A 27,910-nucleotide genomic window follows, 5' to 3' on the forward strand; every position below is an offset into this window, starting at 1 on the left:
CGTCCACCACCACCTTGAGACGGCGAAGCCGGCCTTGTGTTTCCTTACGGAGACGCAGATATCTCGACCTAGCGATACGTCATATGTAACGTACCCCGGGCACAAAATTAAGCACAATTTTTTGCCTCATGCCGGGGTATCTATGTACGTTAGGGAGGATATCTGCTGTCGCCGTCTCGGCAATTTTGAGGGTAGGGACCTGTCCACTCTCTGGCTCCGCGTAGATTTAGAGGACCGCGTCCGCATCTATGCGTGTGTCTACAGGTCCCATAGTGGTAACGCAGAAACCGATCATCTCATGGGCTGCGTTCAAGCGGCAATTGACGACGTGCTTGCACAGATCCTCTCCGCTGAAATCGTAGTCTTGGGTGATTTCAACGGGCACAATGCCGAATGGCTTGGATCACGTACCACAGACTACTCTACTCGATGTGATACTACAGGGCATGGATATTTTTATACCAAGCTCTGTAGTACCGATCGGTGGCAGATCACAGCCCTGTTCGATGCGTCAGTTAAAGTAGCATCTGACTGCAAAAAATAGGCGTATCGAACTTGGGTTGCGGCGCTGGGCACAAAGGATCCGAACTGCATAGTTCTAAAGAGGAAATACAACCGTGCTTCCAGATTTTTTAAGCGGCAAATCGCCCGTGCAAAGTCAAAACACGTCGTCAAAATCGGCGAGCAGCTTTCCAGTTACCCGACCGGAACACGCAAGTTCTGGTCGTTGTCGAAAGCTGCTCTTGGTAACTTCAGCCAGCCGTCCATGCCGCCGTTGCACATGAGGAATGACACCCTGGCCCATACGGCAAAAGAGAAAGCCGATCTCCTGTGCGCTCTTTTCGCCTCCAACTCGACTCTTGACGACAACGGAAAAACACCGCCGACCATCCCGCGGTGTCAGAGCTCTATGCCTGAAGTACAGTTCAGACAGAAAACTTTTAGGCGAGCTCTGTTTTCGTTAGACGTCAGGAAGTCGAGCGGGCCGGATGGCATTTCTCCAATCGTGCTTAGAACGTGTGCCCCTGAGTTGACGCCGGTGCTAACGCGTTTATTCCGACCCTCTTATTCCAAAGGCGTAGTCCGTGACTCATGGAAGTCAGCCCTTGTCCATCCGATCCAAGAAAAAGGAGACAGTTCGGATCCGGCAAACTACAGGCCTATTGCTATTACCTCCCTGCTCTCCAAAATCATGGAGAGCATAATTAGCCGTTAGCTCTTGGTATACCTAGAGGGTCACCAGTTGATCAACGACCGACAATACGGGTTTCGCCATGGTCGGTCGGCAGGTGATCTTCTGGTATACCTAACACATAGATGGGCTGCGGCTATTGAAAGCAAGGGGGAAGGCCTGGCAGTTAGCCTGGATATAGCGAAGGCCTTTGATCGTGTATGGCATAAGGCGCTCCTCTCTAAACTTCCATCATTTGGGCTTCCCGAGAGCTTGTGCAAGTGGACCTCCAGCTTCCTCACTGGGCGCAGCATACAGGTCGTTGTAGTGTATTGTAGTCGTGTAGAGGAGAATGCTCGAACCCGAAGCCCGTGAATGCTGGAGTGCCCCAAGGCTGTGTGCTATCTCCTACGCTGTTTCTTCTGCATATCAATGATATGTTGGACACCTCCAACATTCATTGCTATGCAGATGACAGCACTGGTGATGCCGTATACACGGGCCATGCACGTCTCTCTCGGGAAATCTTCGACCAGTGCCGGGAGAAACTTGTGTCTTCTATCGAGGCCTCTCTTGAGAAGGTCGCGGAATGGGGTAAATTGAACCTTGTCCAATTTAACCCCCAGAAGACTCAAGTTTGCGCGTTTACCACTAAAAAAACCCCATTTGTCGCATCACCGCTCTTCGACAACACTTCCCTAAAAGCCTCGCCTAGTATCGGAATACTGGGTCTCGAAATCTCGAGCGATTGCCAATTCCGTGGCCATCTGGAGGGCAAAGCCAAATTGGCTTCAAAGAAACTGGGCGTCATTAATAGAGCACGGCAATACTTCAAGCCGGCCCACATTCTAGCGCTGTACAAAGCGCAGGTCGGGCCACACATGGAGTATTGCTGTCATCTCTGGTCTGGCGCACCCCAGTATCAGCTCGATCCATTTGACCGCGTGCAACGCAGAGCAGCTCGAATTGTCGGGGACTCAGTACTCTGTGAACGGCTGGATCACTTGGCGTTACGTAGAGACGTCGCTTCATTGTGTGTCTTCTACCGCATTTATCACGGGGAGTGTTCCGAAGAGCTGTTTTACCTAATTCCTGCCGCCGAATTCCACCTTCGCACGACACGTCATAAGTTAGGATATCATCCTCACCATCTGGATGTGTGGCGGTCCTCCACAGTGCGGTTTACAAGGAGCTTTCTTCCACGTACTACAAAGCTGTGGAATGAACTTCCTTGTGCGGTGTTTTCGGGACGATACGACATGGGTACCTCCAAAAAAAACGCGTACACCTTCCTTAAAGGCCGGCAACGCTCCTGTGATTCCTCTGGTGTTGCAAGAGAGTATGGGCGGCGGTGATCACTTAACAACAGGTGACCCGTACGCTCGTTTGTCCTCCTATTCCATAAAAAAAAAAATATAAATAAATGTTAAGTTTACCAAATTTTAAATTAACATCTCCCAAAAGTTTCAAACCTTTCAGATTTAAAATTACCACCACTTATTTTTACTATATGTTTTGAAATAAGTTGCGTCCTAAGCCTTAATAAGAATCTATTTCTCTAGAAATAAGTTTCTTAAATGAAGAAAGTTTCTAAACTGTTGAGCAGCACTCCCGTTTTGAGCCATCATTTATGCTCGGCTTTTTTGTTGGCTGACCTCTAGGCACTGCGAGGCAAGATAAGTGTACCAGTTTCACTCGCTTCGTCTCTTATTGGCTCGCTTGGCCCCGTCTGCTCTCCGTTCCAAGTCCCTTTTTTTCAAGATTCAGTTCAAAATTACATCACTCGCTCAGCAAATTGGTTTTGGTTTTAATAAGATATGTAAATTCATTTTGAATATTCCACTACAGCCGGTAAAATATGTATTGTAGGTGTTCTTGGCAACTGCTGGCTTTTATCCGCGCTGGCCGTATTAGCGGAGAGCTCAGCACTCGTGAGAAGTGTGGTAGTGCGAGCAGAGCCCGAGCGGGGAGCGTACCAGCTACGACTGTGTAAGGACGGCCGGTGGCTGACTATCACACTGGATGATCAGCTGCCCTGCAACAAGAAGGGACATCTACTCTACTCGCAGGTGAACCACGTGACATAATTTCCTTAATGAAACTCAAGTATTTCTTGGAATTTGTTATAAATATGATTTTTGATCATAACTATTAAGCAGTAGACGTTTTAAGAACAGTCCGCAATAATTTGGCAAGACAAAAGTGACAAAATAAATACAAAAGTAAAACCCTCATCACGAACAACATTGTGGACCTGTAACTAATAATTCAAAACCCTGCGAATTGAAATATTAATATAGGCATTATGCGTAAACAGTTGGTTTCTTCTGCAGTTTTAGAGTTCCGTATCCGAAGAATATCGAACGGAAACTCGATTACTAAGAGCCCACTGGCCATCTGTATATCTGCTTGTCAGCGGGCTATATTTTGTAAACTGGAACGGGTCGCGTACACCAAAAACGATTTTGTCAGCCGATGGCGTACAACAACCCAGACGAATAGCTCGGACGTGCATGTGTTTACACTGCAACAGTGTAACCATTTGTGCCGAAATTTGAAATATTTATGTACAGAAAACCACTGGGTAAATACCACCACCTTTTTCAGAATTAAATTTACAACCCATCAAGATTTTCGAATATTTAACAATGTGTTTTAATAATTACAATTAACTTGCACTGTAGATGCCGGCAGAATTGCGAGAAATCTTAACAACTCAAACGATTATTCGACCGTTTCCGGGCGTCATCGGACGATCACGGTCGTGTTTTTGTGTACGCGCTCTCATTCTTTTACAAGTGTTTGATTCGATCGTTAGAGTTCGGCCGTCGTCGCCGGAGCAAACTTCGGCCGATGACGAATTTGGTGTATGCGTGTCGTAACAGTTACACAGCTAGCATTTTGACTTAAAGACATGTAAACGGATGAAATGAATTTGTAATAAATTATTATAAACTGATCAACAATTAATAACATGAACGGTGATTGTGTAAATATCATTAGGTGTTTTTTTTTATGGAATAGGAGGACAAACGAGCGTACGGGTCACCTGTTGTTAAGTGATCACCGCCGCCCACAATCTATTGCAACACCAGAGGAATCACAGGAGCGTTGCCGGCCTTTAAGGAAGGTGTACGCGCTTTTTTTTAAGGTACCCATGTCGTATCGTCCCGGAAACACCGCACAAGGAAGTTCATTCCACAGCTTTGTAGTACGTGGAAGAAAGCTCCTTGAAAACCGCACTATGGAGGACCGCCACACATCCAGATGGTGGGGATGATATCCTAGCTTGTGGCGTGTCGTGCGAAGGTGGAATTCGGCGGCAGGAATCAGTTTGAACAGCTCTTCGGAACACTCCCCGTGATAAATGCGGTATAAGACACACAATGAAGCGACGTCTCTACGCAACGCCAAGTGATCCAGCCGTTCACAGAGCACTGGGTCCCCGACAATTCGAGCTGCTCTGCGTTGCACGTGGTCAAACGGATCGAGCTGATACTGGGGTGCGCCAGACCTGGATCATTTTTAATAGAAAGAGACTATCAGTCATTTGATAGTGAGCTATGACTCCTGCCATACCCTAACAATCATTGTGAGCCTTTGAAGTAATCACGTTTGATGAATGTAACATTATTACGGATACAGAACGTTAAGTGGGAGTTGGAATTTTGTTGCTATCAAATAAATGTTGAAGTTAGGAATCACCTCCGTAAACTGTCTCTTATATCTATTTGTTATAAGAAAAAAAAATCATGACATATTATCTCGTCAATTAAGTTTAATATATAAAAATAAAATAATACGGCTCGAAGGACCACCTGGTCAATATTCTCATTTGGGCATTTTTTGCTTACAGGCGAAGAGGAAACAGTTATGGGTACCGCTGATAGAGAAGGCGGTTGCCAAGCTACACGGTTGCTATGAGGCGCTGGTTTCTGGCAGAGCTATTGAAGGTTTGTTGAGTCAACAATGCAACATCTATAATAAATAACGCTTTTTTCGTAACACACCACAGAATCAGAATTCTTTGCAAAGCATGCCATCGAGGTGGAAACTACAACGACATCTTTTTCTGGCGCCTATCAGCAGTAAACAAACACTATTTGTGTATAACTTCATCACTGATTTTGAATATTCCTTGTGTTATGCTCTATTAAAAACAAAATTATTAGGTAAAAATATTTGTTTTGATACGCATGAATGCACATAAAACATGGAAGCATTTCTGACGCTTAAAATATCGTAAACTATACCATAGTATGCCTTACAAACTTAGGGCTTATAAACTGGACTACGGATATCAGTTCGGTTAGACGAGTGAGCACGAGCGAATGGTGATCGGACGTGTTTTATTTAACCAAAAAAATAAAAGAAGGATTTTTTAGTCTAAGGCCTTTAAGCAAAAAAAGCTTACGGTCTATGCGAGGAAAGGCTTTTTTCGCTTATTTGCATTCACTCACCTCCAGCATTAATTATATAGCAGCAAGACCTTGTGACAAGGCGAAATTAACTTTTCCAAGTTAACTTATTGTAATTGTATAGTAAAGTAATTTAATTTCTTAAAATTGATTCCAATATAATTCTTTTTGATGTCACTTTTTGAGAAGAAGCGGCACAAGAAACTCTCCCAGCATAAAATATATAATATTGGACTGTCATTGTTATTGCTTTAAAATAATTATAATAATTATAGTCCTATGCTCTCAGATCACTTGGATATTCAACTATGGTGTAGTAGGATTTATGACAGAGCCATTTTTTAATAAAACACATTAATTTAATTATAGATAATGCCTGAACAGTGACTGAGACTTTATTATAAATGTGTATACATTTACCCAGGGGCGTGCATTTGTTTTCTAGTAAGGTGGCACTGAGGATCTAACTAGTCGAAGTTGAGCTTTGGAGTATGAAAAGATTTTTTACCATAGTTTAAATATCTTGCGTAAGGAAAAATTTTATGAGTGGGTGTTAAATAAGAGTACCGGAACCAAATTAAACTAAGTTAACTTTAAAACTAGTTCTATGTTTATTTAGGTTCGTAACGAGGTAGGCACTGCCTAATTGCCTATATGATATACTTACCCTTTAAGCTATTATGTGTCTTATGTTGTGCTGTTACTTGAAGGTCTGTGCACACTGACGGGGGCGCCGTGCGAGTCTGTGTCGCTGCAGGCGGGAGGGGCGGGCGGGGGTGCGGGAGGCGGGGGGGCGCCCCTGGAGCAGCTGGACCGTGACCTGGTGTGGGCGCAGCTGCTGTCCTCGCGACAGGCCTGCTTCCTGATGGGGGCTAGCTGCGGGGGCGGCAACATGAAGGTAATACTACTTTAATTGTACGCGCCACATGAGGTGGGCATACTGAGCTCCAGTTAAATTCTGGGCTCTTAACCGGGCGGATATCGCTCCCTCCTTTCCTTTTCCGATATCCCCCGCCCACCCCCCACCCCTCTTATATTTATATATTATATATTTATTTACCTTAGTTTTAAGTTAGTTTTAAGATCTAGTCATTAGTGTTAGGTTAAGTGATAGCAAATAGCCAGGTTTTCCCAGTTTCCTGGATTTTCCCCCACAAACCATATGTATTAGTTTTTTATCCCTCAACACGTAGATAGGGTTGTAGAAATAGGTTTTCTGATTCTGACCTACATATATAAGGCTTAAGTGTAAATTGCTTTAATAAGTAGATTATAAGTAATTTTGTATATATCTTATTAACAAATATAGAAATTTGATTTTTTTTTTTTTGGGCGGATATCGCGAATTGAGGAAGTGCGTAGTTTGCACAATTACGATTTTTGTTTCCTAATCCAGTATCGGCCGTTTCGTAATTCCCAGCACAACCCCGATATCATCCATTCACCAAAGAAGAATGGAGGCACTTACTTGAAGTGTTCTTCTGTACAGCTTTCTTCACGTTTCGCCTACCACTATGACTCCAGGCAGGCGAATCGTACAAAATACGTCGCGTGTTGGACTGTAGCACTGTTATACGAATAAAAGTAACACCAATTTACTCAAATTTTATCACAGCACACGTGTTTGCGTCTAAAACGATAATCAGAGGGTTTACAAGTGATAAGTTTGCTCACAAATGTCATTGTTGAGCGGGCTTTTTTTATTATAAAAATATGGATTACAATGTGATAATCGTACATTTATAATTAAAGAGCCTGAGGGTGTCCGCTCTATTCCCAGTCTGTGGTATCGATAAGAAAATCATTTATGTTATAATAACCTTTCCCACACAAACTTTTTTTTAACAATTCTTTTAAATTTGATAACACATTTGTACATTTTCTGGGATCATATTGTAAAAGTATATACATCGCCACATTTTAATGTTAATGAAGTCAGTCGGAAATATAAATTCGCGGCAATAAATGGCAGAATTGATTCAACTCTATATTCAAGAAAATTTCTATTATTCAAATATGAATGATTAAAAACTTTCGTTTGATATGATGATAACTGGGTAACAGTTTACAAAACAGTTCCATTTATAACGTACGTAGGTGGTGTTATGACCATTAAAACCCATATCCGATGCAATATGATATTTATTAAAATGTATACCTATCACATCGTTTTGCACCCTTTAGGTGGAATGCCTCATATAATTTAATACCGACCACTTGGTGATGTTGTAGTAAGTGACTAATAAATGAGAGTCAAGAAACTAAAATTAAGTGATCATCCGTATGTATAAGTAACCCGGATTCTTTCAGTAAATGGCTATGTATGTGGATATGTAAATCAAATAAAAATATAGCCTTCTAATTAAAACTACGACAGTTGATACCTAAGATTGCTTTAAGTCGCGTATGCAGTCTGTTCACGACAATATCTTTCTATTTTTGTCCTTCTCCTGCTCTCACGCTCTCTCTCTTCCCCACTTCGCTGCTCCGCGCCATTTTGAAGGACGGAACCACTCCTTCGCCGATGTCTGCGCTTGCAAACTATCGCGCCATGAAATGAATTGTAATAAAATACTAATCTTTCACAGGTTGACGAAGAAGAATACCAGCGCCTTGGCCTCAGACCTCGCCACGCGTACTCTGTGTTAGACGTGGTGGAAGTCGGTGAGGTTGGGGATTCAAGTCCCGTGCGTCTCCTGAGACTGCGCAACCCTTGGGGCCACTACACCTGGCGGGGACCATGGGCGCAGGGCTGTCCCAGGTGGAATGATAACATCAGGCGTCACCTACCTCCGGCGAGCGATCGGGACCAGGGGGTATTCTGGATCAGCTTCGACGATGTACTGAAGTGAGTATTGTACAACCCTAACCAAATATCAACAGCCATACATTAGCCATGTGGAATAGAGCAAACATACAAAACTGGTAGTATGTTATGCACTAGCTGATTCAGCTATGGTTTAAATATTTACGGAAAAACGTTTAAGACTTACTTAAACGAGATTGAAAAAATTCAAATTAGACTATTAAAACTAATAATTGGAAGCAAGGAAAAGGAAAAATGTTATGAAAATATATTTAAAGACTTAAAAATACTGCCAGTAACGTAACAAAGTAAACTATTTCATAACAAAAGAAAATTATTATGCAAATAGATTTAAAAACCCTGTTAATCTGAGGAATAATTTGAAAAAATATCAGGAATATATATATAATACCAAAAATATGTAACTACTACGGGGAAAGACAGTCTTTGCCATTTTGGTTGATTGAGTTGATTTGATTGAGTCTCGTGCCAGATTTTGGCGAGACAACACGTCCTGAGGATGCCTCGTGTAGAGGCGAAACACGTGTCGATTTGCTTAAAGACAAATATTGGCGGAATTAACACTAAAAATTCAAATCATTTATATAATTATGAATTTCCGCAAATTAACGTCTACTTCAATAAATTATCTTAATCTTAATATATATAAATTACGTGACACGTTGTTTGTCCGCGATGGACTCCTAAACTAATGAACGGATTCTAATGGGGATTACTTAATCGAGTGCAGTTTAGTCCAACTTGAGAGATAGGATAGTTTTTAATTCGATTAGAGACCCATAATTATTTTTATTTCCAATAATTGTTTTGTATGGACATATTTTCTATGAGAGAATTATTGACGCACTGTTTGACAGTTCTGCTGTGAAACAAATTCATTATAGTTAACAACAGGGAGCATTGATGTTCTATACATAATATAGAACACGACATAACATTTTACAAAATAATTCTTGGTGTTATGAAATATTACTGACAAAATCATTAAAAAATAATAGATTTTACAACGAGTGCACAAAACGAACCATTTTTATCGAATGTCGAGGGTAAAAAGGTTTTGTGGACGAGTTATAAACTCTGCTTTTCATTTCGATTGCGAGGAAATAAAACAGTAGTATAACATGGACATTTTTAACAATTTTAACAAATTTGAAGAAATTATTAAACGCACGAGAAAACAAGACCTGTTTCCCGCCGCTTTTTTTTTAATCTTGCGACATTGATATTATATTATAGGGTTTGGGCTCCAGACCTATACAGCCTACTATTGAATTAATTTGGTAATATATATTTTTTTTTAATTAATTAATTAAATAACCTACCGTATTTTAATTTATATTTTAATATCTTTTATGTCTTAAAAAACACATGAGGCAAATAAATTAAAGTAAATATTAAAAAATAACAAATACTATCTCTGGACTTTTTATTGTGTTTGGCTGTATGGCTCATTTTCTTTGCCTTAATAATAGATACATTTATGAGTAGATACGTTAATGCACTTGTGCACAAAAATCGATTTTGTGCAGACTACTATATCGTGCATAATTAGCAATTTATGAGCATGAGAAGTGAGAACAGTATTTTATTTATTATGCACAGAACAACGTCTGTCGGGTTAGCTAGTAATATATATAATGTAATTTCCAGATATTTCGACTGTATCGACATCTGCAAAGTGCGCGCGGGCTGGCACGAGGTCCGTCTGGCGGGGACCTTACCGCCGATGTCCTCCACGCGGCACCTCACGTGTCTGCTGCTCACGGCTACTCAACCCACTGAGGTGGATTTCACACTCTTCCAGGAGGGGCAAAGGTTGGCTTTGTGTATATCATACATATATCTGTGTATATCACAGTTATTTTTATTTGAGTTTTTATCATAGTCATTTTTATTTGAGTTTCATTCAATAACCAGATCGATTAACCTGTTCATACCTCGCAACCCATGACTTGTGACAGGAAAAAAATAGGCAACCTAACATTTGCAAATACTATGGACTGCATACTTTCGATTGGGATAGATTTTGTCCATTAAACAAACCGGTGAAATATTTAAAAAAAAAATTTAAGAATTAATCGTATCCTGGACTGAAATTTGCTAGGCAACCCATATGCAATATATATTAAATTTCATAAAAAATATGTTTCATCCAGTAACCAGCTCGGTGGAGGTCGCGAACCTTCAAAAAAAGCGGCAACGCTCTTGTGATTCCTGTTATGTTGCAAGAGATTGTGGGCGGCGGTGATCACTTAACACCAGGTGAACCGCTCGTTTGTCTCAATAGTGTTACTTATCCTAACGCACATCATATGATATAGTAAAAAACTTTTAATTTGTGAATTCACTCAGAGAACACGAGAATATATGCAGCCAGTGGGAGGCTCCTTTGCACAGGATGCCGGCTAAATTTTGGGTCAGTAATGTGTAAACATTACCGTGTTTCGGTCTGAAGGGCGCCATAGCTAGTGAAATTACTGGGCAAATGAGACTCAACATCTTATGTCTCAAGGTGACGAGCGCAACTGTAGTGCCGCTCAGAATTTTTAGGTTTTCTAAAAATCCTGAACGGCACTGCATTTTTATGGGCATGGCGTATCAATTACCATCAGCTGAATGTCCTGCTCATCATTTTCATAAAAATAAATAGCAGACCTATGCCTTGGGACCTATACAGCATATTTTTTGTTAGGAATTCAGCAAAGAGTCAACGATCGCAGTTGGACTTGTGCGTCGTCGTGTTCCGGACTAAGTCGGGACCCAACGCCCAGGTCGGGAAACTGGTGGCGCACAGCAAGAGACAGGTGGGTTGGAAAGTGTATACGAATGTGAATGGATTTGTGTTATAGGTGTTCTCCCAACCCTGGATTTGCACAAAAGTTTTTTCAAATCGTTATAACTTGTCTTGGCTTTTAAAAAATTACAATGTGGGAAGAAGTTTGTAAGTGTGTGAATGGTTGACGAGAGAATGCATTCCACGATTAGATTGGTGAGGTACTGAAAAGGCCAGTTTAACCATTAAATGTGTAAGTAATAATATGTTTGATATGTCGATATATTTTCTTTTGTGTCAGGAAGCCTTACATATTCGCAGTTCAAACACTGGGAAACAAAAAGAACGCCATTGTATGTTATTGCAGAGTCCATCGACGGAAGTTACAATCCTCATATTAGTCACTATCATTAAATATATTTTTTTTGAATCAATAGATACAAAGTTCTTCATCATATTAGCCGGAAGACGTCCACTGCTTGACAAAAGCCTCTCCCAAAGATCGCCATGAATATTGGTCCTGCGCTGCCCTCATTCAACGTATTCCGGCGATCTTGACCAGATCGTTGGTCCATCTTTTAGAGGGCGTACCAACTCTACCACTCTACGTCTCCCGGTCCGTGGTCATTCGAGGGTTTTACTGCCACAACGATCATCTGCGTTCCGTAAGTCTTCACCGGTTAAAAACATTCGTCCTCAGACACTGTGGTATTTGGGACGAGAGGATTTTACGGAGCTTCCCGAACGCTGACCATTACAAAGTTAATTTGTAGTAATTACATCATAACCGTTGTCAAGTTTACTGAAATGTTTGCAAAGGTGCGCGGTTTTGTGGGTTGCCACAAGATGCTTGAGAAGGGGTTCTACTTGGTGGTCTGCCTCGCGTTCAACCACTGGCACACGGGGCTCGAGCTAGCAGACAGCGCGAGTTGGCCTCGGCACGTGCTCGCTGCACACTCCTCCAAGCCGCTCGCCGTTGTGCGTCCGCCCTTACACCCGCACATATTGGCCGATGCCATCATAGGACTAACCTTGGCGAGGGGGCAGCGCCACGAAGGCAGGCAGGGAATGACAGCTTATTATCTTACGAAGGTGAGTACAATATTATGATACAATTTCAAATAAAAAAAAAAAACTACGTTCCAAATGGCATCTATTTCGCATCGAACTAAAGAAGAATTACGTAAATCGGATCATAAATCTCAGAGTAATCGGTGTATATACATAAAAAAAAATTGAGAACCTCCTCCTTTTTGAAGTCTGTTACAAATAATTGATGCAATCATAAGCCCGAGCTTGGTGAGGGCCACGAAGGCAGATAGGGAATGACAGTGTATTATCTTACAAATTCACGAATAATTGAAATACTCACTGGTGTTTGATATGATAGATGATTCTTAGATCGATTAAACTTAGAGACCTTCAAGCTCAGAGCATACCCCTACCTTAAAGGCCGGCAACGAGCAAGCAATTTCTTGACCCCTGGTAAAGCGGATGTCCATAGGCGGTTGCCGTCACGTGAACCTCTTGCCCGTTTGCCCCCCCCCCCCCCTCTTATATCAATTAAAATTAAAAAAAAATCAAGGTCAGCTGTGGATAAATATACTTTAACAAAGACTATTGCTGATGTCTTATAACTCGTATAAAATAAAATAAATTATGTTTTAAGGTTTCCTTGTATGACTGGTTATTTACATACCAAGCTGAGTAGTAATTATGTCCAGTTAAAGAAGGTGCTGTCCACTATTATATTTAGAATTTAATCAAAACTTCATCCCAGACTGAATTATAAGTACATTAATATTCGATTTAGATTTCAAATTATATTATAAGTATATTTCAGGGCTGGGCTGGCTTAGTGGTGATGGTGGAGAACCGACACACCGACAAGTGGATCCACGTGAAGTGTGACTGCCAGGAGAGCTACAACGTGGTCTCCACGCGCGGGGAACTCAAGACTATTGACTCCGTGCCGCCGTTGCACAGGTAACTGAATTTAGCAGCAGTATGTTCCTCCAAGGCAGTACAATACTATGACAACACTATTAACTCGACCACAATACATCCATATTGTAGAAAAATCTACCGCATATATCACGGGGAGTGTTCCGAAGAGCTGTTTCACCTGATGTCTGTCGCCGAATTCCACAACGCCACAAACTTAAGGTATCATCCCCGTCATATGTATGTGTTGCGGTCCTCCACAGTGCTGTTTTCAAGAAACTTTCTTCCACGTAACACAAGAACTGTGGAATGAGCTTCCTTGTGCAGTGTTTCCGGGTCGATACGACATGGATACCTTCAAAAAAAGCGCGTAGACCTTCCTTTAAGGCCGACAACGCTCCTGTGATTCCTCTGGTGTTGCAAGATAATATGGGCGGCGGTGATCACTTAACACCAGGTTGCACGAACCCTCGTTTGTCTTCCTTTTCCATAAAAAAAAATCTAAATATTTCAGACAAGTCATCATAGTACTGACCCAGTTGGAGGGCAGCGGTGGGTTCTCCATCGCTCACCGACTGACACACCGTCTGGCGGCCGGTGGAAGACTCCAGGACTGGGCGCCCAGGACTGACGATGAGCCCCAGCACAGACCGCCCATTCACCGGCGCCTTATTGGTCTACATGCACCCAGGCTTATCACGTAGAACGTATTTTCAAAATGGCGGACAAAACGCACACACGCATAAATTTGCGGAAATGTTACGCACACATTCTTACTACACATTGCGTACACAAGACAGAGCGTCAAAACGTCTAAATACACGAACAATTTTTGCAGAAAGTTTTATACTCATAAGGAACACATTCACATGCGATGACAAAATACTTCATCCCATACTTTGCAAGTTTTAGCGGCGTAAGTAATTTAAATAATATTACTTTTGCTTGCTTAAATAGTTTAAAAAAACCAATGACTACAAATCAATTGTTGAGAATTGTTCCCATTGAGATTTTGTAAATATTATGTTAAATTTTTCTAATGTCTCAAATAAAAAAAAAATTGTTACAAAATGACGTTCCTTTGTTAATATTTTTACGACGGGGTTGTTGAGTCGCGCGTAACTCATAAGTTCTTCATGATGTTTTCATCAACCACAAAGTTTATGGACATGACATAGTTTGGATAGTAAGACAGAAATCAAATCTGGATAGTATTTTTCTAAAAGCGACACAATTTTCATAGACTATAATAATTTTTTTATCAGATTTTGTCTCTAACTCTAAGGCCACAGACAAGTAGATGTAAGATTGTAACCTGTATTATAAAAGTAGGTGTGTTCAAATTTGATGTTGTTCATATTACGAGTATTAACGTATTTAAGGACATTTTAGAGGTAGCGTAGTCTAGGCGAAAATGATAAGTGAGAAAGAGATGGCTATATTTCTGACAGCTTCGTATTTTTAAATGACGTGTGATGATTTCATTGGTGTATTGTGGACGCGGTTGATTTGTTTATTTTACTTAATACTAAGCCGTATTACTTGATGATAAGACTTACGTTTGCATAAATGATACTTACGCATTTTACCGGTTAGCCGTATTTTGTCAGATATTTAGTTTAATATTCAAATTAGCTGCGATCAGGACGATTGCAGTCACAAATCTCGTCATGAATATTCTAGTGTTTAAGTTGTTTTTCTCATTAACAGACTGAAAAAATTCGTTAATTTTATTAATCAGTTATTTATTACAAAACTAATTTATAGGGTAGTACTTATAGCAATAACAGAGCAGCTCTGCAGAGGTCGCGGGTTCGAATCCCGCATCGTTCATAAATTTTGTTTTCAAATTTAATTTGTGTAATAAATCCCAGAAGGGAGGATTATCACTTTGAAAAAAATAATAATTTATAGCAATAACCTAAATTTATTTTGACATTTGTTCTACGTTCCATAGAAGTTTTTATTTTATTTTAGATAGACCAATTAGTGAATACTCATTAGCATTAGAGATTGTGGTGTTTTTGAAATTACAGTAGAAACTCGATTAATCGAAAATCCGGAAAATCGATAGAATGAATAAAAGTGGACTTTGTGCATAATATAGTACATAATGTTGTGTTTATTAAAAACAATACGTACATATCAAATCACTGTTTATTAAGAAGTTATTTAGAGATACATTTTCCAACATACGATGTACATTCATATTTCCTCAGATCCGTACATAATACAAAATTATGTACTGCAGTCTTAATTATGAAATAAAATATTGAGGTATGTATATAATATATACGTATAATTTGTTTAAACAAAATGTATTTCGTAATTTTCATTTTCATAGTAAAATTATAAATTTAATTGTCATTTTACGTCAAATGTCACGTCTCTTTCTTCATTGCTGCTATATCACGGATTCGTTTCAACTGTAGAAAACTCACAGTATCGCGCTGTTTGTTTTTCGAACCACTAGAGCTGGTTTCCAAGGTATGAAGTGCTTCATCATGAGATGGTTCTCCGCCATTTCATATTCACATAGGATGATGTAATGCCAGTTCCGATACGGTTATGCTTGCATTAATTCGACTTGTAGGTACCTATGTGAGGTGGTGGTTGGTAGTCCAGATTATCGCAAATCCGTATAACTGAGGGCTGGATAATCGAGTTTCTACTGTATCTTTAAGCCTGGCCAGTGATTAAAGTAAAAATCGTTATCTGATATTGTATACACTATGTTAAAAAAAAACCTGTACGATAATTGACACAGATATGAAGTTGAATGCGGGGACACCACTAAAAATAAAATTAAAAATCAAACCCCTTAGATTAAATGCTACGACAAAAAGAACATTTCATATTAAATGTTTTCAAAAATCTTGAGAACCTCTGACTTATTTGTTATACCAGTAAACTAAGGTCGTCGCCCTGAGCTCGGTCCAATGGCGTATATCGAGCATCAGCTGCACGCCCTTCGCAGGAATGGAACATGAATAAAATGGGTGTGTGGGTGGGGTAAAATTAAATTGGTCTCACGCAGAGGTGTCCAAACGTTTATAATTGGCTACGTCAATAATCTTGTTTCTTAATTTTATTTAATGTGCTAATTTCCTCAAAATAAATATTTATTTGTTTTCACTACTTGATACCAATATACGCCTTAAGATATAGTACAGGATTTTTTTAACAGCCTGTATATCACATGAGAAGCTTTGCCCGCTCTAACGAAAAAAAAACCGGGATCGATTGCAATGTCTTTTATAAGTGTATTTGCCGTGCTAGCTTTATTTATAATTCTTGCCATTAGCTTGTAGGATTAAAATTAAATTTACTGTGACATTATTATTACGTTTACGAGGCCTATACCAACGGAATAGAAAATATAAGTGGGAGTGCCTTATAGCCATCGCGTGTGTCACAATTATGCGGAGTTCCGCAACATTGGCTCAGTCGCGATTAGCTGATGCCTCTGACATGACGTTTCTTTATTGTTACTATAAAATATTAATAAAATAGATAACCGTTACATGGGAGTATGTCATCTATTTCTAACATTTTAAATGTGATAATTTGAGTGTAATTTTGCTATCGTGCTTGATTGAATTTGATTTTAATATGAAAAGACATCTTTTTTGCATTTAAAATAATACACTAATAAGACTTCATATTGATCAGTGCTATAAAAAATTTTTTAAGCTTTTTTTGTTTTTTCTATGTAAGCACAAAAAGTATAAATTTTTGTGACTTTGGTTCCAAAGAAGTTTAAGGGCACTTCCACTTGTCTTAACTGTTCCGTGCCTATACTTACTCTTTTCCCAAATACGTAATCCCATTTCATACAGATTATCAGGTGGATTTATATATATTAAGATGTAATGCTAAAGAATGAGACTCAAGTTTCCACTTATAAAATCATATTAGCATAATTTAAAAATTGTCAAACGCCAAATGTGATATTTGGAATAGAGTGAAGTATTGTGCAATATTTGCTAGAGGAATGCCTTATCCAAATACTTTTTAAGAGCAACACAATATTTTCTGTTCTCTTTTTGTTTTTGTTTTTACAAACTTACCTTGCGGAGAAAGATGCTTTATGCTTACTGCCGTCTTTTATTAATTATTTCAGTTTTTATTCTATGTATATTTCTGGATTGTTTTTTATAAACTTATTTAATGATTGTCATAAAAGTTATTGAATTTATAAAATATTGTTACTTTGTTATATTTTAATGTATTTTAAACAAAATTACTTTTTTTTGTAGCTCTCTAAAGTATTTATTTGAATAATGTGAACATGCGGCAAGTTATGATGGCCGTTTTGATATTTATTTGCAAATTAAAATAAATAAATACTCTTGACGTATCGTTATCTTCATAAGCCGGAAGACGTTCACCGCTGGACAAAGGCCTGCCTCGAGGATATCCACGACGATCGGTTCTGCCATCTTCCAATGTATTTCGGTGATTTTCGCCAGATCAGGTCCATCTTGTGGGGGGGTTACCAACCTTTTGACGTATCATCATCAGCCGAAATACCTCCACTGCCGGACAAAGGTCTCCCCCAAACATTTCCACGACGATCGGTCCTGCGCTGCTCTCATCCAACGCGAAAACGTTCGCTCGCCGGAATCGGCGAACTTGACCGGATCGTCGGTCCATCTTTTGACGTATTTGATGTCTCAATTAAAATTAATCTAAAACAGCCATCATAACACAACTGTATATATTTAATTTGTTGTAAGCGTCTTCGAACGAACACAGTACAAGAACGTGCTATCTTATCCGGTGTGGATCACTGATGTTGAATGATCGCCGATTTTGTGACTTATTGCGTTAATAATAAGGTCGATATTAGCATAGTTTGAAATCTCACTATGATATTCGCACACTTGCATAAATTTACGCTCTATAATCCGATTATCTCGATAATATTATCGAGATGTAAATTAACAATATTGTTTAAAAAAACTGTAGCAAGTGTGTGAAATATCATTGCAAAAAGCACCAATTAACGTGTTTATGATAATTAGGAAAAAATAGCGTATGTAACATCTGTATGGGTTCCGGAATGTTATTACTCACGTATACATATGTAAGATAACTATCGTGCCATAGTGTAGTGTTTGCTTTTAAAACTCGTGAATTTGTAACTCGTGCGCCTTCACACGATTGGTCAGTCTTGTCTCGTGATGGAAGCGGGCTCCTGATTGGTCAATAATGATAATGGGGAGGTTCTTAGTTGTTAAATTAACCAAAGAATTGTAATTTTCTTTAACAATGTTTGATGAATAATTAACTCTTATTTCCATTTTGTTCTACTTAACTTTAAATGTTTCATATGGCACTAAAGTTTACTCTAAAACCCTCTCCATTGAGTGATCAAGCCAGTTAACCACAAGTCAACATTCGGGTCTTTTAGTCGTATAGGTAGTGTTCGCAATATTATCCTAAGCATTATGTGCTGCCTATTATGAGATTTGACACGTCTTAAAAGTAAATAAAACATGCCCTTATATGAATATAAGGGGAGTACCATTTGAGTTTTCACAACGACTATTCTGGTCGAAACGAATGATTGTAAAGTCCCCGCAAGTTCGTAAGGAGGTTTTTTTTAATCAATTTTCTCCCTAGTTTTGGCACTGGCTGCACCCAGTAGTATTTTATTTCGCAAGATATCAGATGAGTCTTGTCAAATCTCATAGGCTGCAGCCAAACTATGCTTACAAAAGACCCGTAGTAAGTAGCGCAGTAGAGTGGCGGTTTATTGTTAGTGTCCAGTGTGGCATGAATTTTTCTACTCAAACCTTTTGATATCACGTATTGATTTAACGTTTTCGATGTAAATTTGTTTTTAGTAGTAATATGACGCTTATTTTGTGTTAGTTGATACTTGAATGCATGTTATACTGTGTAAGGGAATTAAATTATTTAAATTTGATGATCTGTTTCATTTAAGTCTATTCATGCGTTAGTTAGCAACGGTCGCATAGTCTTCTTAAAATTGTTTCCTTTACAATTCTTTTGACGTTGTGAGGGGAGAGGTAACTGCAAAATATACTCCCAATTTTTTTTTTTACATTCGGTCAAAATACAATTTATTCTATATGCCGCATATATCATATGCTTATAACCTAGTCTATGGAGGGTAGAGGCAAGGAGTATCATGTCTTAGGGGAGAAAAGTTGAAAGTGTCCAGCTTATGTAGTAAATAACAGTTCAAAAAGCTTCCACAATGGCGCTGGTGTAGGCACAGGGTATGGTGTGAAGTATGGTGAATGTAGTAATTGTAAACGAATTGAAGTATGCCAAGTTAAAAAATTTAATATTATTGTCGACTAAAGTAGTTAAATAATATAATAATAATGTAGTAAATACAATCTTAAAGAGTTATTATGAGAAAACATGTAGCTAGAGTGATTAGTATTATTTAAAATTTGGCGCTTTTCGTATACACCGATGATTCGCCTAGCCTCTACCTTTGAATTTGTTATAAGATTAAGAGCCGGACCACATTACCGCGGCGATGCGCACTGCTGCACTACGCAGCACTTTTGTATGGTGCATGCAGGGGCGTGCATATCATATAGGCAATTAGGCAGTGCCTACCTCGCTATGAACCTAAATAAATATAGCACTAGAGTTAAAGTTAATTTACTACCTACTGTAGGTAGTCTACAGATTGCATGTACTAAGCAAGCAGCGTTTCATACAACTTATGTCGGACTGTCGGAGTGCCTACCTTGCTAGAAAACCAATGCAGGCTCCTGGGTGCATGTAGCACTAGAGCGGTGCTGCACTGCACGTTGCAGAAGAATTGCCTCCGAGAGTATATTTGAACGTGCAGCGCCACGACGCTCAGTGCGACACAGCAAGTGGTGCGTCGCTTCAGAATGCATACCTACCTACTGTTAATTGTAAAGTTTATAGAATTTTGTCTTCGACACTGTGAAGTAAGTGTGAAATCGTGCAAAGTCATTGAGAAGGCGTGGAATTAAAAAATGATATTCGCCTTCTTGGTAGCGTGACCTTGGTATGCCAGCAATCCATTTCTTCTCTGCCATATTCGTTCTTCTGCACACAATAAAGAAATGATGACCAAATCTTCGTCGCCTTCGCTAATCTTGTATTGTTGCTTGCTGTAAATTTATTAATTAATAATGTCCTCAAAAGTTGAATTAGTTATAAAAGTTTAGAAACATTATATAATAAAACACAAAGCGATCCCTCGGGACAAACGAGTGTATGGGTACTTAATGGTAAATAAATGATCAATGTTTCCCTCACTCTCTTGCAAACACCAGAGGATTTACACGAGCGTTACTGTCTTTGAGGTAAGTTAGTTCACTATTTTGAGCTAGAATGTGTTATCATAATCAATTCCCGAGTTTTGTTCCAAACTTTTTTCTTATACAATAATAATTACTTCAGGCGGTCAAGACCCTTAGAACTTTGGGAATTATATTGTTCTTTCTGTTAATTATCTACTGCTATTATGGTATTTATTTCATTTATCTTTGATATTATATCCGTAAGAATTACCTATATTATATAATGTACTCTGTGGTAAGTATCCATCCCTACTCTTTGATATTAGTATCTGTTTTTGTATTAGTATACTAAACTTTTAACAGATGGCGCTGATTCCAGATCACCTAGGGGATTGAGTGATGAAGAGAGCCTCATAAATCGGTTCTCATCAAAAACACATCCAGACATATAGATTTATATCTGGTTTCCGAAAGGCTGATCACATGGCCGCATACTGTCAAATACATATGTGATAATATATAATAAAATGTTTATAATAAAGCGTATAAAAAGTGAGTAAGTCGTACAGTGAGGTCGAGAGAAAACATTATATTATACAAAAAATACCGACTGTTAAGGTTTCGTTACTTTTTGCTTTAATTTAATAAGTCAGTTAAAAAGTTAAGTAGTAAGGAGTTGTCATATATATAATAAGATCGGATATATTTTATACGAGGACAAATGAATGAGTCCGTATGTACTTAGCATTTAATTCTCAAAATTATTTTAACTGGTTGTTTATTATATTATGTTATTACCAGTTGTAATTTAAATATTTTCACATTAAAATTTGTCAAAAATCTAATAGGCTGTATACCCGTACGACCCCGTTGCGTAGTTGCAGTATAAAAAAAATCCAGTTTATACAGTCCCACAACTGTATTGAAAAATGTCGTGTGATACACGGGTGTGTATATTATTGCAAACTCGTGATATTCAAAATTCTAGGCAACGACTCAATCTTCTTAACAGCTCGTTTTCAATAACCTACTTTCCACTCTTGTATCACAATGCACTATTTCATTTCTCATACTTGGAAAGTAATGTTGTTTTGATCTGATTATTGGGTGGAAAATACTGCTTCCCTCCATAGAGAGGGAAAAACTCATACTAATTACTTCCCACCTAAGGGCCGTAATGAACTTTAAAAATAAAACTGCTGTCAGGTATGAAGAGTTTTATGCAAAAAAAACTAATTAAAAGAAATGCCATGTGACTTTCTAAACAGCCAGTGTGAACTTAGCGCAAACTTCTTTGAGCGGAATAAGCCGCAACAATTACGCGGTGAGTTCTATACTTAAAATTTAAAAAGTCGACATAAATTGGCGGGATACTTATCTGTTATGTATCTATCTGTGACGGAATTAAAAAAATAGGTAATATCGTTTATGCTAAAATTTGAATATTATAAATGAGTTCAAGCGATTCTGAAATGTAGACACCAGATTCAATTAGAGACGAGGCAAATTGTGTTATTGAAAATCTCTTGCCAGAAATCTCAAAAGAAAGATATATAAACACATACAATGATTTTATGAAGTGGCGAGTAGAGAAGAATATAAAATCGTTTTCCAAAAGTGTATTTCTTACATATTTTAATGGACTGTGTAGCAAACTACAGCCTTCTTTGCTATGGAGCCGATATTCAATGCTCAAGAGTAGACTTAGTGTATAACACAACGTAAATTTGAAAAAATTCAATAATTTAACATCATTTTTGAAAATTCAGTCTCAGGGGTTCAAGAGTAGGAAATCTAAGGTTTTCACCTCACATGAAGTGGATTTTTGGAAGAGTTTGCACAAATAGTAAAGAAATATCAAAAAATGAGACCTGGTGTAAAAACGGACCGTTTTTTTTCTCAACTATCAGAAGGGAAAATGCTATAAACAAGTTATCGGTAAAAATAAAATCTCAGCTGTGCCGAAGCAGATAGCAACTTATTTGATTTTACCAAACTGTGAGCAGTATACCGGACATTGTTATAGACGAACGACAGCAACACTTTTAGCCGATGCTGGGGCAAATATGACAACGTTAAAAAGACATGGAGGCTGGAAATACAGCACAGTCACCGAAAGCTACATTGAGGATTCAGTCCAAATAAAAATATGCCCTAATTCGCCTCAGCCGGCAACCTCCAGGTAGTATCCGCCATGGAATCCATCGTCTGATGAAATACCAGTCTCCCACTTTTACAGATATCCAGAACAGCCAAATTTGTCGTAATATATCAAAGACCATAAACATTCCAAACAAAAATGTAACTTTTAATTTCACGAATTGTCCTAATTTGACAATTAATTTTAAATAGGTACTTCTAATATTATATTATATTATGAATAAATAGCTTAGATAAACAACTACTTTTATTTTCCTCATATTCGAAATGAAAAGTACAGTGGTACACTACACGGGTAAAAAATTCAATTCCTACTTGGACTATAGCCGTCTAAATACCTCGGGAAGTGATTCTTTCGACCCTCGGTTAACAATCTACTATTGTCAATCTCTTTAAGAATAAATGATAACCGTGTATATATATGCCATGCCATTGATCTTGAGTGGTGTCTGAATAGATACGTAGTAGTCAAAACACCGGACGAGCACGCGATATTCAGACACAGCTCAACGTTCGTTCAGGAACCTAAAACACAGCCAATATATGACAATTACCAAAAAAGGCCCAGGTTAATTGATAATTCAGCTGAACCTTACTTTATAGACGTTAATGTGCTACCTTTTGTAGGTACAGGAAGAACAATTGCAGAATTGAAAAAAAAAGACGACAGAATTTAGGAGGCAAAGTTAGTTTAATATAATTGTAGTAAAATTTGTGTTTGTTACACCGATGCATTATCAGGACACAACAGACTTCAAAAGGTATTGAAGGTCTATCTGAAGCCTAGACGCTAGTGAGGTTCCCTTTGTTGTGGTTGCGGTTTTACCAAAGAGTATATATTAAGCACGTATAGAGACACTACATACTATCAGTATCTTTTTGTATTCCTTTCTACAAAATCATTTAAATCTCAAATAAATTTATATAAAACGTAAACGATTTGACATAACGTAGATATGTTGTATTTACAATTTTATAGAAGGGCTTTGCCTTTATTTATTTTTTACTAACACAAAATAATGCTTCTGAAATGAAGCTTTAATTAATGGTAAATATAATAATTCGATTATTTTTCTGTCATAATATTTTGGACATATCTATGTCCAAAATATTATCTATCTAGCGATGTTTTTAACTCCAGTTTAGTAAGGGTATTTATTGATATTAAAAAAAAATATAAAATTGAAAAAAAAAATGTGATTTATATGTATACAGCACTTAAATATAAATAATATGAATCCATTGTAAAAAGGGATATGAATGTGTGTTTGGTGTTTTTAGCCGTTACAAGATTTTTTTTTGTTTTACGTTCATTCATTAAAGACAGCTTAAAATGTAAGTCAAACTAAAAAAAATAAACTCAAAAGTGAGATTCAAGAAATTTAAAAGGTTCGCAGTCTATACTCAATATGACATGCGATACTCGCACTCTACAATTCAAATAGGTATAACCTCTTTGGATTTAAACATTGTATCACCAAAGAGAGGATTGTCTACGTTTAGGCATAGAATTAAGTAACCATAATATAGACAGAGTTAAATAAAAGATGCAAAGTATTGTCGGTTATCTTGAAATTTAAATATTACAGGAATAGTATAGAATATTCTGCGTAAATAAAATCCTCTGAATTAAGAAGACATAATCTGATTCAATAGCTATAGTATGTATTTAACAAACATTATAAATTTGTTGGAAACACATTTCTGCCAGGTCTGTATGCTGTATGTTTCACTAATCTCAAGATCTTATCAAAATCAAGTGCGGACTCTAATTAGCATGGAGGACAAACGTAAAACAATACTAATGACTAAATATTCAATCTTGCGCCTGTTCTTCTTAGGCATGAGGCCTTTTTTCTGAGTTCATCTGCAGTGAACACATCTTGACTTAGAGAAACCTAGTGATGCGCAACGCTTATGAAAACGAACCAATGCTCGAATTGAACAAAACTTGGTGAGAATCCCAACATTAATATTCCGGCATGTTTGGTGTTAAACTTTATACATATATAAAGCTATAGCTTTCAGGTTAAATGTGTACACTTTTATAAAGACCCAACCACTATTCAGGCATTATCTATAAATAAATTTAAATGGCTTTGTCGTTTATATAAAATGGTTCTGTCGTATATCCTACTGCTCCACAGCTGAATATCTAAGTGATCGGACAGCCTGGTACTAGATTATGATTATTTTATAGCAATAACAATGACTGCTGGGATAGTTTCATGAGCCTCTTATTCTCTCTCAGAGTGCCATTTGTTTCCGAAGCGGTGGTAATGTTAGAAATGACATCAAAAATAATTCTAAAGGAATCAATTTCGAGAAAATAAATGCCTTTTATGCCTTTTATGCTCACTCGTCGTGTGTCATGCTGTACGAGGAGAAATTCTGTGTTGCGTAAAAGGTAGGGAAAATTATTGGTTTCACTCAATGCGACGAAAAAAGCTACAGAAAATGGAGAGAAATGCATCCAAAATTGGATCATAAATAAACCTTAATAATGATTTTGACACGTTTTGTATTTTCGTGGAATACCGTACGAGGATATTCATTCTATAGTTTCATCCGATATTAAGTTAAAATTATCATATCATTTTATAGGTAACGCCATAAAAAGCTAAAATGCGCTTCTTTAGTTACTGCATTGTCTTTATAGTTTGTCTAAGTTTTTAAGTCTATAGTTTGAGCTGCATTGTGCGAGAGAACTGTTTAAGATATATTTTATGCCACGCTTATATGAAAATTCATTTAGTATCATATTCATGCAGAATGCCACCTGTACTGTCCCACGTGCCATATATTATAAATAACGCGTTGTGAATCGTATTTATCATCGCGTAAGACTTTGTATTGTCCAAATAAAATAATAATTTTCCTTAAAGACCGGAAACGCTCCTGTGATTCCTCTGGTGTTGCAAGAGAATGTGGGCGGCGGTGATCACTTAATACCAGGTGACCCGTACGCTCGTTTGTCCTCTTTTTCCATTAAAAAAAAACATTTTTGTGTTTCGGTTTGAAGGGCGCTGTAGCTAGTTAAATTACTGGGCAAACGAGACTTAACATCTTATGTCTCATCTCATGAGACAAGTGCAATATTAGTGCCGCTCAGAATTTTGGGATTTTCAAGAATCCTGAGTGGCACTGTATTGTAATGGGCAGGGCGTATCAATTACCATCAGCTGAACGTCTTGCTCGTCTCGTCCACTATTGTCATAAAAGAACCGCCAATGGACATCCGCAAAACTTGTTATTTTAAACATGTGAAGTTATTTTTCCGCATATGGTACTTACCTAGGTACGTTATAAATTTCTATAAAAAAAAACTTCTTGAAGTAAAGAATAAATTGAATTTTTTATTAAACTTAGCTCTCAATATATGATTGTGTTCCCTGAAGACTCGTATATATTGATGGAGTATTATGATAAAAGACACTCTAGAGTCCGTGATATGTTAAGAGCTCTGAAAAAAGGTTTCTATGAAACTAAAGAAAATACTTACCTACTTTTGAAGAAAAACTTCTTTAGGCGTGGCTTGGGGGAATTTATCCCCAGTTACCAGTACCAGTGGGAGGCTCTCTTGCACAGGATGCCGGCTAGATTATGGGTACCACAGCGGCACCTATTTCTGCCGTGAAACAGTAATGTGTAGATATCGTTGTGTTTCGTTTTGAAGGGCGCCGTAGCTAGTTATATTAGTTAGGGTAAGTTAAGAATGTTTCGGTTTCTCAAGAATCTTGAACGGCGTATCAATTACCATCAGCTCAACGTCTTGCTCGTCTCGTCCCTTACTGCAATAAAAAAACGTTTTTTTTCAGACACATGTAACTTTCAGTACTTCTTGTTTGAAGGTCCCTAAGTCGTATCGGTTCGGGACAACAGCAGCCCGTAATTGATTCCACAAAGAGTCTTTACGAGATAATAAATTTCTTGCATAAAGCGCTTTTGTAGAATGCCAGACGTCAACGTGATGCGGGTGGTAATCATTTAGCACTGTGACGTAATGGCCGGTGGTGGAATGATGATGCAGAGAAACACCCACATCTCTACGCAGCGCCTAGGAATCAAGCCTCTCGGAGATGACTTGATCGTCGATGATTCCAGCCGCTCTTTGATGTATGTGCTCAAATGGAAAAGCTGGTACTAGCGAGCGCCTGTCTAGAGATGAGAACAGTACTCCATGTGAATTAATCCCGGGTTCGAATCCCGGTAGGTGCAAGCATTTATATTATGAATATAGATATTTGTTTCCGAGGCATGGATGTTTAAATGTATGTTTATATGAATATATGCATGTTTCAGTAAGTATATTGTATTAAATATATCATTGTCTTGTAACCCATAACATAGGCTGTATATGCTTAACTTGGGGCAAGATAATTTGTGTAAAAAGTGTGTCAATATTATGTGAAGCTGAATTTGAGCCTTATATAGTATCGTCCGATCCGTACCCGTGAAAATACTTTTAATTTTAAGGTTTAATAAAAAAAGGTAATGAAATCGGATGACGGACGCCGGATCTAGTGCGTAAACTACCAAAGAAATAGTTCTACGACTAATTCGGACGGTAATTTCACTGGTACGGATCGGATTCGGATCGGACGTAGTGCGAAAGCGCTCTAGCTCTGTACGACATCTCTTCATTGTGAGTCCGTACTACCGTATTTATAACGGGGAGTGTTCCGACGAGCTGTTTGACACACAAAATCCACCATCACCCCATTAGCATATACCTAGATATCATTCTCAATATCTGGATGCATAGGAATGCTTATCCTCCTCAAAAGTAAAACCCATTATTAGAAATTATTTTATCGGTGTTATTTTTGAAAAGAGATCAAAATAGAAGAGTGGGAGAGTTTCTTCTCTCATGTATGCTGTATGTTTCCGAAGCGGTGGCAGTGATACAATTGACGAAAAATATGATTTTGAACACTTTAATTTACATCTTCTTACGACTTGTGGACGTCATTGAATACTGACTCCAGTTAAAATTCGAATAGCAATGCCACACATTTAGCCATCAATATCAATGATACTATGCAATATTTACTTACTTATTTATAGCTTTAATATGAGTAACATTTCGTTGGCGCTGGGTTTGGGTTTTTCCCCTTTCTGAGTATTAAAAGGCATTTATTTTCTCAAAATTGATTCCTTTAGAATTCTTTTTGATGTCATCTCTTATACTACTAGATACTACCACCGCTTCGGAAACAAATGGCGCTCTGAGAGAGAAGAAGCGGCACAAGAAACTCTCCCAGCATTATTTTTTTTGCGCTCTTTTTAATAAAATATACAATATTGTACAGTCATTTATATCGCTATAAAATAATCACAATCTAGTCCCAG

General features: G+C 38.1%; 1 protein-coding gene across 1 annotated transcript in view; it reads left to right on the plus strand.

Moving 5' to 3' along the window:
- Window positions 1-19,068, plus strand: part of LOC126978079 (calpain-D) — a 37,828-nt gene extending 18,760 nt beyond the window's left edge. The window contains exons 13-21 of the mRNA XM_050826791.1: window positions 3,041-3,240; window positions 5,028-5,124; window positions 6,300-6,487; window positions 8,178-8,437; window positions 10,067-10,231; window positions 11,109-11,220; window positions 12,009-12,281; window positions 13,033-13,175; window positions 13,648-19,068. Of these exons, the coding sequence (XP_050682748.1) occupies window positions 3,041-3,240; window positions 5,028-5,124; window positions 6,300-6,487; window positions 8,178-8,437; window positions 10,067-10,231; window positions 11,109-11,220; window positions 12,009-12,281; window positions 13,033-13,175; window positions 13,648-13,837 (1,628 nt within the window). The 3' untranslated portion in view covers window positions 13,838-19,068. The remainder of the gene's footprint in view (window positions 1-3,040; window positions 3,241-5,027; window positions 5,125-6,299; window positions 6,488-8,177; window positions 8,438-10,066; window positions 10,232-11,108; window positions 11,221-12,008; window positions 12,282-13,032; window positions 13,176-13,647) is intronic.
- The last annotated feature ends 8,842 nt before the right edge of the window (window positions 19,069-27,910 follow it).

Source organism: Leptidea sinapis, chromosome 47 (assembly GCF_905404315.1).
Source record: "Leptidea sinapis chromosome 47, ilLepSina1.1, whole genome shotgun sequence".
Taxonomy (NCBI): domain Eukaryota; kingdom Metazoa; phylum Arthropoda; class Insecta; order Lepidoptera; family Pieridae; genus Leptidea; species Leptidea sinapis.